Here is a 15,314-nt window from a genome sequence, read left to right on the forward strand (position 1 = left end):
TTGTAGGTGATATAGTTGTAATGCACGGAAGACCCTAAAGTCTGCCAGGCAGCTTCTACAGCTGATAAGAACATTGGTCAAAGTAGCTGGATATAAAATTAACACACGAATCGGAGCCTTCCTGTATTCAAATGCCAAACACACTGAGATAAGAAAAATTTACCTTTCAAAAAAATGAGAGATAACTCTTACCAAGCACGCGAAAGACTTGTGTAATAAAAGTGTTAAGATGTCAAGGAAAGAAACTAAAGACACCAGAAGATGGAAAGGTCTTCCAGGTTGGTGGATTGGTAGAATTAAGGTTGCGAAATGGCTGTTCCACCAAAAGCAACTGACAGAGTACAATCCTCATTAAAACATAATTCTTTATAGAACCGGGCAAGTGGAAACACCAAAATCCCAGGGCAGTGACACAGTCCTGAACAATAAAAAGAACTGTTGGCAATCTCACCATTCCTGGTTTGATTAGCTGTATTACAGAGCTATAGTAATAGTAAGTAACATGGTATTGACATAAACTCAGACACGTTGATCAATAACATTGAGGACTCGGACATACGCCCACATACCTATGAACACCTGACATACACACTTGAGAAAAGATACTATCTTCAACACATGGTGTTTGTCATACAGAAGAACGCAAAGAGGCCTGCCTGGCACCCTCTGCGTAGAACTCAACTCCAAACGGAAGAAGGACCCCCACAGTAAGACCTGATAGAAGTCCCTCAAGTCTGATAGAAGAGAAAGTAGGAAAGAGATTGCACTCATTAGTTCAGGAAAGGACTTTCTAAACAGGACTCCGATAGGATAGGCATTAAGACCAACAATGAATAAATGGAGCCTCAGGAAACTTCTGTATAGCAAAGGACACCACCATTGAAGAGGCAATGCACACAATGGAAAAGAAACTATGTTAATTATACATCTGAAAGCATCTAGAATATACAAAAACCTAAGCTTAAAAATGTAGACTGGAACTTCTGGGCTACAGGATTTTGATTACTGTGATAAAACACTGGCCAAAGGAAACCTGGGAGAGGAAAGCATTTACTTATAACTCTCAAGTCATTTTCCTTCACAAGGGAAGTCGGGGCAAGAACTTAAGGCAGAAACTAGAGCAAAGGTCATGGAGGAACACCGTTTCCTGCCTTTCTCTCCATGTCTTGCTTATTTTCATATATAACCTGTGACACCTATCCAGGGTTGGTACTGCCCCCTGTGGAGTGGGCCTGCCTCCATTTAATCAAGGAAATGCACTACAGACCTCATACAGGCGATCTAACACAGTCAGTTCTCAATTAAGATTCCCTCTTCTCAGATATGTCTAGGCTTGTGTCCAGTTGACAAAACCCAACCAGGGCAGAGCTAAGCAGAATTCTCAATACTCGAATCACAAGTAACTCAGAAACAGTTTTTTAAAATGTTCAATGTCCTTAGCTGTTAGGGAAACGCAAAGTAAAAGTATTTTGATATTTCATCTTGCCCTAGCCAGAATGGCCAGGACAAAAAAAAAAAAAAAGACAGCTCATGCCGGTGGAGGTGGGGAACATGGGGAACGGTTATTTACTGCTGGGGAACTCTAAACTTGCACAGCCACTATGGGAATCAGTGTGGAGGTTCCTTGAGAAAACTGAAAACAGATCTACCTATATCCAACTATATTATTACTCTTGGGCATATTCCCCAAACATTCTACTACAAACATTCTTATTACAGAGATATTCGATCACCCATGTTTATCACTGCTCTATTCATAACAGTCAGAAATTGAAAATAGACAAAATGCCTACCAGATGACAAATGGATAACAAAAATTTGGTACATTTACATACTAGAATATTATTCTGATGATAAGAAAAGTGGAATTTGTGGGCAAATAGATGAAACTAGAAACATCATGCCCAGAAAGACAAGCACTGCGTATTTCCTCGTACATGTTTTATATGTGTGTTTCATTTAGGGGTTAAGAGAAAAGTAATCATCAGTGTTCCCCAACTAGGAATGCTCTGAGGGGAAGCCTACTGCTATTATTCTTCTAAAGGAACATAGTACTAAAATATTTCCTAAGGACACATTACTATGCCGTAGATCAGTGCACCATTCAACCTCTATCAAAGAAGTTGTTCTTGGAGAAGATGGTGACTAACATAGAGACCCACAACTACACCACGTACAGAAAGTGGGAGCCTTTGTAACACTCAATCCTAAATGAGATTTCTGAATCACACACACACACACACACACACACACACACACACACTCACACACACATACATGCATGCACGCAGGCATGCACACCCAAGACTCTGAGGTGTATACTGAAAAGGAGGCACAGAGATCTGAAAAGTTGGAGGTGGTAGATACCTTTAAGGAAAGAATGGGGGGCTGGAGAGATGGCTCAGTGGTTAAGAGCACCGACTGCTCTTCCTGAGGTCCTGAGTTCAAATCCCAGCACCCACATGGTGGCTCACAACCATCTGTAATGAGATCTGATGCCCTCTTCTGCTGTGTCTGAAGACAGTTACAGTGTACTTATATAAATAAATAAATAAATAAATAAATAAATAAATAAATAAAATATTTTTTTTAAAAAAGGAAAGAATGTTTTCGACACAAGAGGGAATTCAGAGACTCTGACAGCTTGTACAAGTCCTGCACAAGCTCAAGGTAGACACAATCCCAGCATGGGGTGGTGGGCACACAAAGTTTCTCTCTTTCCTAGGAAGGTATTCACAACTGATAGCTACCAGGAAAGGAAAATTAGTTTCTCCAATGGATTGGGAATGAGTATATCAGTCCTACTTTAGGGCAGGCTGTGGTTAGAAGTGGCCGGCCAACACAAATTAGACTCCATGTTCTGTTGTTGTTTTGTCTGTAAGAGAGAAAGAACATGAAGTCGGTTGACTAGGGAGATGGGAGAGGTTATGGGAGGAGTCGGGGAACAGGAAAAGATATGAGAAAAAGGATATTGGATGAAATTTTTTAGAGAATATGTTTTTAAAAATGTAGATGTAGCCTTGGCGTTGGGAGTGGGAGTGAGTGGGGGATATGTACTTAGCATCCAGGAGGCATCAATTCCCATAACGCACAGATTATATGACAGTTTTAGCATCCCAAAGAAATTAGAGGGACTGACAACTCAAACAAGAGATTGAGAACATGACTTCCCGACTGTCTTCAGCAGGGCGGGAGGAGGTCTAAGGGAGGAACTCTCAGCAGTGACTCCCACTGTATCATGGTGGACTGGCCAGTGAACCTGGGCTGAACCTGACCCCAGACAGCCCAAATCTTCCAGGTTCTTTGCTGGGCTGCACATTCTGAATTCCTGGCAGGAGCTGCTGGAGTCAGAAGACATATTTTGAATTGTAAGTGGGGTGCAATTAGTCAGAAGCTTGTTTCTAAGGCTGTTTGAGAATTTCAGACACGATGCACTAGTGGGACTCTGAGGAAAAACCTAAATTTAGAGGAGAGAGAAGCAGGAGATGATGGAGTCAGGACCTCTAGATTGTAGCAAGTCTCGTCTGGCTTTTCCTAGAGAAGGTCTGTTAACAGATGTCACGTCAGCTGCAAACTGCTGCGGCAGGACCAGTCTGGTCTGCTGGGAAGGCCCCCGGTGCTCTGCCCAGCCAGCTGTGAGACCTCCGCTGTCTCCTCTCACACGTTAGAACCACAGCTGAGAGTCAGAGGTGTACAGCTCAGAGAGATGGTCATTCCAGCACAGGCTGGTGCAGCGATCAGTTTTTCTTTCGTTTTTTAAATCTTCAAAAGTATTATCCTTGGACTACATCCTTTTATGCCTTGTGAAACTGCCAGAATGCACTTTTGGCAAATCTAAGGACCTTCTACCTATTTCTGTTCCTTTTACATGCCCCGCCCCATGGTTTTAATCCCTTATCTCGTTTCCAAGAGGGTAACCCAGTGGCAGTACCCATAGATTCATGTTTGTGCAGTCTCGGCAGAATGTCTTCTAAGAGCATCTTCGTGGGGGGGGGGGCTTCAATGCTGGGAATGCTGGAAATCAAATCTGGGGCCTGTGGGTACTAGGCACATGCTGTATCTCTGAGTGACGCCCCCTAGTCCTAAATTTTAAGCTTTAGTTTAAACCATAGCAAATGGGCTTCGCTGTGTAAGTGATGGTAGGTGAGAAGGAAGGTAAGGGAACCTCCCAGATTACCCTCGTAAGTGTGTAGGGCCACCCTAAAACCAGCACCTGTCACAACAGCACTGAACTCTGCATAAGACTAGCTTTGAGAGTCACAAACAGGCAAAAGCACTGACACACACTCTCACACTTACACAATGCACATATGCCCTTCAGGCTGACACACACACACACTCACACTTACACAATGCACATATGCCCTTCAGGCTGACACACACACACACACACACACACCTACACAATGCACATATGCCCCTCAGGCTGACACACTCACACTTACACAATGCACATATGCCCCCTCAGGCTGACACACACACACTCACACCTACACAATGCACATATGCCCTTCAGGCTGACACACACACACACTCACACTTACACAATGCACATATGCCCTTCAGGCTGACACACACACACACACACACACCTACACAATGCACATATGCCCCTCAGGCTGCCACACTCACACTTATACAATGCACATATGTCCTTCAGGTTGACACACACACACACACTCACACCTACACAATGCACATATGCCCTTCAGGCTGACACACACACACTCACACTTACACAATGCACATATGCCCCCTCAGGCTGACACACACACACACTCACACTTACACAATGCACATATGTCCTTCAGGCTGACACACACACACACTCACACCTACACAATGCACATATGCCCCTCAGGCTGACACACACACACTCACACTTACACAATGCACATATGCCCCTCAGGCTGACACACACACACACACACTCACACTTACACAATGCACATATGCCCTTCAGGCTGACACACACACACACACACACACCTACACAATGCACATATGCCCCTCAGGCTGCCACACTCACACTTACACAATGCACATATGCCCTTCAGGCTGACACACACACACACACTCACACCTACACAATGCACATATGCCCTTCAGGCTGACACACACACACACTCACACGTACACAATGCACATATGCCCCTCAGGCTGACACACACACACACTCACACTTACACAATGCACATATGCCCTTCAGGCTGACACACACACACACACACACTCACACTTACACAATGCACATATGCCCTTCAGGCTGACACACACACACACCCACACACACACCTACACAATGCACATATGCCCCTCAGGCTGCCACACTCACACTTACACAATGCACATATGTCCTTCAGGCTGACACACACACACACACTCACACCTACACAATGCACATATGCCCCTCAGGCTGACACACACACACACACTCACACTTACACAATGCACATATGTCCTTCAGGCTGACACACACACACACTCACACCTACACAATGCACATATGCCCCTCAGGCTGACACACACATACACTCACACTTACACAATGCACATATGTCCTTCAGGCTGACACACACACACACTCACACCTACACAATGCACATATGCCCCTCAGGCTGACACACACACACTCACACTTACACAATGCACATATGCCCCTCAGGCTGACACACACACACACACTCACACTTACACAATGCACATATGCCCTTCAGGCTGACACACACACACACACACACCTACACAATGCACATATGCCCCTCAGGCTGCCACACTCACACTTACACAATGCACATATGCCCCTCAGGCTGACACACACACACTCACACTTACACAATGCACATATGCCCCTCAGGCTGACACACACACACACACACTCACACTTACACAATGCACATATGCCCTTCAGGCTAACACACACACACACACACACCTACACAATGCACATATGCCCCTCAGGCTGCCACACTCACACCTACACAATGCACATATGCCCTTCAGGCTGACACACACACACACACTCACACCTACACAATGCACATATGCCCCTCAGGCTGACACACACACACACACTCACACTTACACAATGCACATATGTCCTTCAGGCTGACACACACACACACTCACACCTACACAGTGCACATATGCCCCTCAGGCTGACACACACATACACTCACACTTACACAATGCACATATGTCCTTCAGGCTGACACACACACACACTCACACCTACACAATGCACATATGCCCCTCAGGCTGACACACACACACTCACACTTACACAATGCACATATGCCCCTCAGGCTGACACACACACACACACTCACACTTACACAATGCACATATGCCCCCTCAGGCTGACACACACACACACACACACCTACACAATGCACATATGCCCCTCAGGCTGCCACACTCACACTTACACAATGCACATATGTCCTTCAGGCTGACACACACACACACACTCACACCTACACAATGCACATATGCCCTTCAGGCTGACACACACACACTCACACCTACACAATGCACATATGCCCCTCAGGCTGACACACACACACACACTCACACTTACACAATGCACATATGCCCTTCAGGCTGACACACACACACACACACTCACACTTACACAACGCACATATGCCCTTCAGGCTGACACACACACACACACTCACACTTACACAATGCACATATGCCCTTCAGGCTGACACACACACACACACACTCACACTTACACAACGCACATATGCCCTTCAGGCTGACACACACACACACACACACCTACACAATGCACATATGCCCCTCAGGCTGCCACACTCACACTTACACAATGCACATATGCCCCTCAGGCTGACACACACACACTCACACTTACACAATGCACATATGCCCCTCAGGCTGACACACACACACACACTCACACTTACACAATGCACATATGCCCTTCAGGCTAACACACACACACACACACACCTACACAATGCACATATGCCCCTCAGGCTGCCACACTCACACCTACACAATGCACATATGCCCTTCAGGCTGACACACACACACACACTCACACCTACACAATGCACATATGCCCCTCAGGCTGACACACACACACACACTCACACTTACACAATGCACATATGTCCTTCAGGCTGACACACACACACACTCACACCTACACAGTGCACATATGCCCCTCAGGCTGACACACACATACACTCACACTTACACAATGCACATATGTCCTTCAGGCTGACACACACACACACTCACACCTACACAATGCACATATGCCCCTCAGGCTGACACACACACACTCACACTTACACAATGCACATATGCCCCTCAGGCTGACACACACACACACACTCACACTTACACAATGCACATATGCCCCCTCAGGCTGACACACACACACACACACACCTACACAATGCACATATGCCCCTCAGGCTGCCACACTCACACTTACACAATGCACATATGTCCTTCAGGCTGACACACACACACACACTCACACCTACACAATGCACATATGCCCTTCAGGCTGACACACACACACTCACACCTACACAATGCACATATGCCCCTCAGGCTGACACACACACACACACTCACACTTACACAATGCACATATGCCCTTCAGGCTGACACACACACACACACACTCACACTTACACAACGCACATATGCCCTTCAGGCTGACACACACACACACACACACACCTACACAATGCACATATGCCCCTCAGGCTGCCACACTCACACTTACACAATGCACATATGTCCTTCAGGCTGACACACACACACACACTCACACCTACACAATGCACATATGCCCTTCAGGCTGACACACACACACACTCACACCTACACAATGCACATATGCCCCTCAGGCTGACACACACACACACACTCACACTTACACAATGCACATATGCCCTTCAGGTTGACACACACACACACACTCACACCTATACAATGCACATATGCCCTTCAGGCAGGAGGAAGCTGTGTGGTTCTCATTAGGAATGTATAATGGCCGAATTCTGACCCTGAAACTTAACCTGAGGCCAAGCAACAGTGTACTTTGAATTAAGCTCCATCCTGTGACTCTACCTCCCAGAATTGGTAAACAGTTGAGTATGGGTTCAAGGATGAGCCACAGAAGTCAGTACCAGAGGTAATGTTGTAAGAATTTTCAAGAGAACAGAGAACAAGTAGGAAGTTCTGAGCCTCTAACAATCAGTTTTAGAACAACAACAACAACAAGAAGAAGTCTTGTCAAATTTCTTTTACTAAGATTGAGTTCCTGGGGGCTGGAGAGACGGCTCAGCGGTTGAGAGCACTGATTGCTCTTCCAGAGGTCCTGAGTTCAATTCCCAGCAACCACATGGTGGCTCACAACCATCTGTAATGGGATCTGATGCATTCTTCAGGTGTCTGAAGACAGTCACAGTGTGCTCACAAACATTAAACAAGGAAGGAAGGAAGGGAGGGAGGGAGGGAGGGAGGGAGGAAGGAAGGAAGGAAGGAAGGGAGGGAGGGAGGGAGGGAGGGAGGGAGGGAGGGAGGAAGGAAGGAAGGAAGGAAGGAAGGAAGGAAGGAAGGAAGGTTGGTGTGGTTGAGTTTTCGGATCTCCATCCTAGGAGACAGCTAGCTCGTGATATCTAAACTCTACCTTCACTCTTTCCTTTCCAAGGAAGAAAGCCGTGGCGTGCAGTACGTCGGCGGCATGGGTGGAGTTGTGGTAGGCATTGGAGGAGTGGTAGTTTGCTTCAATCACTTGCAGCCAGGCCCGAAGAGTGGTTTCGGTACAGTTTAAAAATTCACATACTCCAAACCGAGAGAAGACCTTTAAGCCCAGGTACACAAGTGGCCTGAAAACAGGAAACAAACATGGGTTCAATGAGTGGCCCAGAAAGTGCTTCCTTTAACGGCAATAGAGAACAGAGGGGCTTTTGTGTGTGTGGTCATTCAACATGCTTGCGGCACAGAGGCATTGGTACCGCTTAGCCAGTCACCCTTTGCCACTAGATGGCTCGTGTGGGTCAGTCTAGGTTGTTTTTAGATTATCTGTTAAGTCAGAAAATCTCTGTTGGCCCCTATCCGTCTCTGCTTCTATGCACATTCTATGAGTCCTTTGTGCCTGCGAGACGAGCCCAAGGGCAAACGAATGATTTGGGTGGTCCCAGCAGTCACCTCAGTTAGAGAGATGTTACTTTATAGATCAATCTTTTCTGCGCCACAGACCAATGTCCCAGGAAGAGGTAAGTCTTCTCCTAAGACAAAAGGAGCTCCTTGCCCTGAAGACAAAGTGGACTCAAAGAAAATCTACAGTGCTATGAAATCCTATGTCTGTATGGGGACGGGGAGGAGGGAGGGAGGGAGAAAAGGGAGAGACAGACAGAGAAAATGAACTTTTGTTGTCCAGGCTAGTCTTGATTCTCTGAGCTCAAACAACCCTCTTGCCTCAAGTCTCCCAAGTTGCTAATGTGTACTCCTGATCCTGACTGCTAATCTGTTTTTGTAGGGTAGAAGGGATGAGAAAACAGAGCTCCTGGCTCCTGGGCACAAAGGAAGGAGACGTGAGGAAGTGCGCACTGAACCTGGACCGTACCTACAGGCTCGTCCTCTCCATACAAGAACACATTTAGGACACAGAATTCTATCCAAGTTCCCTAATACAGAGGCCTTGAGCATGGCCTAGCTCTTGCCAGAGATGTCACATACCTTTTATGTGTAATAGCTTCCAATTCAAAGATGTTGAAGTCCCAACTTTCCTCATTATCAAGGAGCTGGGCAATACTTGGGGGGACATCGTTGATGGTGATGGGCATCGAGAGGTGACTGTGACTGTGGTGCACATCTGGGGGCAGAAGAGGTAAGTTAGGTGCTGGTTCTCCGGTGTCCTCAGCATCTCATTCTCTTCAGGGTTTCCACGAGAAACAAAATCCTCAACTCCCATTGGCAGGGAGATTGTTTTAACACTGGGACTCGTTTTGTATTATGAAATCTCAAGACCATAAACAGAAAAATAACTCTAAGGCCTGCTAAAACATATGGAGAATGGGAAACCTTATCTAGCGGTGCTCTGAGAAGTGACTTTAGTCAGGGGCCTAGCTTTAAATGCACACCACTGAGAGGAATAAACTCATGAGACCAGCTGAAGATCCAAGGCCCCTGTGAAATATTCACCACCTGGGGGTGGCACAGGCTGAGGAGGGCTATCAGTGACAAGTGACAGGGGAACACTTACTCTTTGTAAACACGTACTCATTCCCTGACAGTCTCCTCAAGCCATCCTGGAGGAAAGACACAACATTAGCCACAACTTTAGCCACACGATTCACACGTATTGTCATTCTCTTAACCCCTCTCCTCAGCCAGGAGGCTAATTCCTGACTAACCCGAGCTGGCTGCAACTCCAGGTCAAGATAACGTTCCGTTCCAAATGAAATTGTAACAGAGGCTAAGAAATGGGGATGCTCTTCCTTCCACAGTGCCGTAGTGCTAGTCCCAAGGGCATGGGGAGGAGAAAGCAGTCATGAGCGCTGGCAGGCCTCGCACCTGAGCAGTGCGTTGGCTCAATTCTCATAGCCACTTTCTCTCCTGCCATTGTGAAGCCAAGCGAATGCAGGCACGGGGACGGTATGTGTGATTCCAACGTGTCCAAAGGCTCTCAGTACTGAGACATTCGATGCTCTCGGATGTGAGATGTCAAAAGCCATCTTTGGGGAGGAGACTTTGTAAAGTCTTCTGAAAACTTGCCACTTTCTCCTGCTCTGAAGCTTTGAGAGGAGCCCTTCTGGAGCTGAGGTTTTGAAAGTGTGGTGGTTTGTAATCTCGACAGTCAGCGAGTGTGAATGGAGAGCCATGCGACCTATCAGTAAAACACAGTGTGCAAGCGACTTTGAGGCCTTCCTGGAGCTAAGCAGATGGGGGGCTGTGGCCTAACCAGCGGATCAGTGCACTGACAGATGCAAATTTTGAGCGTAAACTGTAGTAACTGCTTCGAGGTAGCAGAATCGTGCAGAGAGGGGCTGGCTTCCAGCAGAAGAAGGAAGGTCACTTGGGAGTGTCCTTAGGGACTCTATCTTGCCCTGGCTCCTGCCTGTCACTGTCCACTCAGCTCCCCACACACTGTGGACTGACACTTGGGAAACGGTAGGCAGAAAGACTTCCTCTTGGCTGCATTTGCCCTGGTCACAACCATGAGAGTAAGAGTGGACAGAGTTCAGAGCCCTTCCACTTGCCAGCTCGTGAGCCTGCACTGGGTGCTCTCGGATCTGTTTCCTTGCCTCTGTGTCCCTCCTTATTTAAATCTTTGTGCAAACGTCACCTAGAATTGCTTATCCCCGGAAGAGAAGTGCTAAAGTTTAAAGTGGTATTAATTAATGAAGGACTCCCTTGAAGTCACACCTTAGATCTTGGTGCAAAGGTCTTAGTCTTCAGACAGATGGGCAGATAAGTAACTCCAGCCACAGCTGTCACAGCTGTGCACCCCTTGTTCTTCTCCACTTCCCTAAGCCACACCCACATGAGGCAGGCTTGCATGCTGCTGTGCCTCCCAGCATCTCTGGACCCAGAAGCCCAAGATGGGGTAGGGTGGGGTAGGTGGAGGTGACAGCTTGTTCTGGGACTCAGGGTCCCATGGTTGTGACCCTGATCATCGCTCTTCAGAAACTGAGGCTAACTCTGCATCGGAACAGGCCAGCGAGTGCCAGTTTGGGCCAGGTACAGCAGAAGGCTGCTTGAAGTGCTGGCGAGAATGGCTGCACAGCCAGTGAGCCCAGTGTTTGGAGGCTGGCTAGGAAAAGACATCTGCAGAGACCAGGATAACATGGGGTCATGTTTTACTGAGAATCCTCCAAGCTCAGCCTCTGAGGAGAAGCATGACAGAAAGTTAGACTTCGCTGCTTCACTCAAAGCCAAAAGGAGCATGGCACAATAGTGTCTGGTGGACCTTAGACATTGCTCAGGTCCGTAACCTAGTATGGATCTGATTACCAGCAGGGACAGTCCTCACTTTCCCCTGCTTTGAGCCCAAATGGCTCTATTCTGCTTTTGTATGATTAGAGATAGAACTTGCCCATGTAATTCTCAGAGGACAGTCCTCTGTCAGTAGGTGTTTGGGAGCAGGTATCATCTAGGGGCACGTTCTTTCATTACAATCAGTCCTCACGGGGGTCAACTACAGAACCCTCCTGTCCTAGTACACCCAAGGGGGCTTGTCTTCTGCAAAATGGCACCGTGATTTCATATAATAAATGCTCACCTTCTGGGTAACATTTTGGTATGGTTTATAGTGTCCAACAATGAAAAGGCAGGTTCATATTCCATACAAATGTAGCGCCCTCCCTTCCTTCCATCTCTTCCCCTTCTTTCCTCCCTCCCTCTCTCCCTCTGTCCTTCTCCTTCCCTCCCTCCACTGTGCAGCTCAGGTGGTTTCAAACCTGTAGTTCTTCAGACTCAGTTTCCTGGACTGCTGAGATCATAGGTGTGTGTGTGTGTGTGTGTGTGTGTGTGTGTGTGTGTGTGTGTGTCCTGCCTACTGCACCTGTGCCCTCTTCGTCCCCTCTCTCGTTTGTGTTCTCTCTCTCTCTCTCTCTCTCTCTCTCTCTCTCTCTCTCTCCCTCTCCCTCTCCCTCCCCCTCCCCCTCTCCCTCTCCCTCTCCCTCTCTCGTTCTGCTGATTGAATTAATAAGAAACAGAACTCACAGATCAGGAGGGCTAACTGTGTAGGTACAATCTGATGCCCAAGGAAATGTAGCTGCAACCTTCAAACCCACCCTGTAATTGACACAGAGAAGAACCAGGAACAGGAGCCAATACAGCATCTCTCCAGGAGGCTTAGCCCTCAGCCACCTGCCAGTTTCCTACTCTAATAGGATTTCTCAAGGCTCTTCCCATGCTTAGTCAGGCGGTAGAATGATAAGCATCTTATATATGACCACGAAGAAATTAACACAGCTGCCTCGAGCTACCTCCCCGAGCCGATGCCCATTACACATTGGGCGCTTCTACTGCCCGAGGCCACAGCACGTTGAGAGGATGACATCCGGTATTTAGCCAGTGCCCCTGCATCTCTGGGGTTTTCTTGTCACTTACGGTCATCAGGCCTCCGACAAGGTCACTGGTGTGAGGATCTTCGTCCTTGGTTCCCAGCTGCGGGGAGTACAGCTCTGTGGTTCGTAAAATTTCTAGAACTCTGTCCAAGGCTTCTGCCACTGTAACTGGGCTGTTTTCTTGAGCGGCGTTGATTATATTTATAACCTGAGAGAGCAATGAAGGGAGCAGAGAATAAATTTGAGGACATTAGATACTTCTTACCTCTCGGGAATCAGACATGTTCAGAAGAGTCCAGTGACCACACACCCAGCTCAGAGAAGAGACCGTCTCTCTTTGAAGCATGCCCACGCTTCCCCGCAGTGTCCTATCTCAGGACTCCGACTCCCAGGATGCCTTGCCGATGCCCTTCCCTACCTCTCTTTCATGGGTTGGAGTTCCTGGGAGACAGACTTGGGTCCCTCTCACTGTAATTTCAGAAATGACCCCCATTGCCATGGCTCCGGACACACACAATCCATTATGAGATTTCCACGTTTACCTTCCGGACCCCAGACTTGGAGACTTTCCCAAGCCTTCCTGACTCACCTACTACAATATCCTATGTGCCTAGAATTGACCCCTGACCTTAGTTCCCTTCTCACAAAGTGAGCAAATAACACCATCACCAAAGGTGAGCTGTTCTTCCCAGGGCTGAAGACAAGGGCTCTTCTATCCAAAGCCTGCTCTGTTTGTCACCCCTGCAATTCACCAAGTCCAAATGATTCTCCCCTTACGCATTTTCCAATCATTTCTTTCTTTCTCTACCGTAGCTCCCTCAATGCTGGCCAAATGGCTGCTACAATTTCCTGCCTGGAACTCCAGAAAAGCCTCTGAATGGCCTCCTCTCTTACACTCTCGCCACTTTCTACCTATATGGTGGTGGCCGAACTCCTTCTAGGGACATCTGGATTTGATGAGGTCGCGTCTATCTAGCCTTCTGCAAAGGTCTTTGCCACACATAAGACATAAATCACCTTATTTCTGGTCCAAGAGGCCAAAACAAACTGAGCCAACAGTAGCCCCACCCCCATCTCTGTGGGCCACACCCCAGCCTCCCTGGCTTCTGTCTCAGTTTGGTGGAACATCTCTATGATGGTCTTTGCTGCTCCTGTCCCAGAAGTCTCCCTCTGACCAATGTGATTCTCAGTTTAAGTTGGGCTTCAAACATGACTCCCTCTATAGAGAGAGCTTTCCTGACTACCGCCTCACCCAGCCTGACTCTAGCCCTTCTCCCAGTCTCTCACAGAGCTTTGGCATGGCTGCCTTCACTGCACTGATTGCATTGTACAACCACGTTAGTGTTTGTGTCGGCTTAATATCTGCACTACCCATTAGGCATCAACTCTGCTATCCGCAGACGACAGCTCTAGGCCAGTCGGGCACTGAGCACACGGCGGAGGTTACAGCTGTCACTTACCTTTGTGATGGGGGCCTCAATGGTCATGGAGTGGATCCTTGCCATGGAGGGGTAGCGGCGATTCTGTAGGCTTGGCGCTAGAGAGAAGGCAGAACAGTCTGATCTGGGGCTGGTGGTCCAGTTTAGGCTAAATGCAGAGGAGAAGTCCCCTCATAGACGAGGCCTTGTTCTTCTAGGACCTCCTTCCCCATAACTCAGTCAGTCTGATCATCTTATGTCCCTCTAGGGCCAACCACTCAGCCCCAGAAGCATGTAAGGTGCTCTGTTGTCAGAAGGCTTGGCGACCCCCACTCCACAGGGGAAGTGGACAGAGGCTGATCAATCCTGTTGTCTCATGCCTGTAGCCCAATGACCTCACAGGACTCCCTCTTCCATGGGTCACTAAAGCCCTTTCCTCCCAGTGCCACAGGGTGCATGAATGTGAACCTACCCCGTGACAGGACAGGAGATTAAGTGTCTCAGTATGAACTAGTGAGGTGGACCAGCCTGGCTCCTTCCTCAGCCATTAGGACCTGATAGTTCTAGCTGTAACCGGGATGAACTCATTTTAAAATGACTTTTTTTTTTTTGAGCAGGTGACTCTTAGATGTGGTTTAAGATTCAAATGGTAGAAAGCCTTCCTTTAAAGGCCTGTCTTCATCAACATTTTTAACCTTCTCTGAGGTGCACCCTAGAGGTCAGACCTGTTTCAGAGATGGGAGGACTTTATCCAGCCATGCTCAGCAGGGCTCTGGGACAGGGGTTTCAGTCATTGCCTGCCTCTGCTGTGCTCCCCAGTTCCCACCTT

At 47.8% G+C, this 15,314-nt stretch overlaps 1 protein-coding gene across 8 annotated transcripts in view; it reads right to left on the minus strand.

Moving 5' to 3' along the window:
- Pde8b (phosphodiesterase 8B) overlaps positions 1-15,314 on the minus strand; it is a 232,890-nt gene that overhangs the window by 13,625 nt on the left and 203,951 nt on the right. For all 8 annotated transcript variants that reach the window (XM_087621627.1, XM_087621628.1, XM_087621629.1 and 5 more), the window contains 5 exon segments: positions 14,528-14,604; positions 13,111-13,275; positions 10,259-10,304; positions 9,733-9,868; positions 8,681-8,879 (listed from right to left, as the gene is read on the minus strand). In XM_087621627.1, the coding sequence (XP_087477753.1) occupies positions 8,681-8,879; positions 9,733-9,868; positions 10,259-10,304; positions 13,111-13,275; positions 14,528-14,604 (623 nt within the window).

The sequence above is a fragment of the Rattus norvegicus genome, chromosome 2 (genome assembly GCF_021556685.1).
Source record: "Rattus norvegicus strain SHRSP/BbbUtx chromosome 2, alternate assembly SHRSP_T2T, whole genome shotgun sequence".
NCBI classification, from domain to species: Eukaryota; Metazoa; Chordata; class Mammalia; order Rodentia; family Muridae; genus Rattus; species Rattus norvegicus.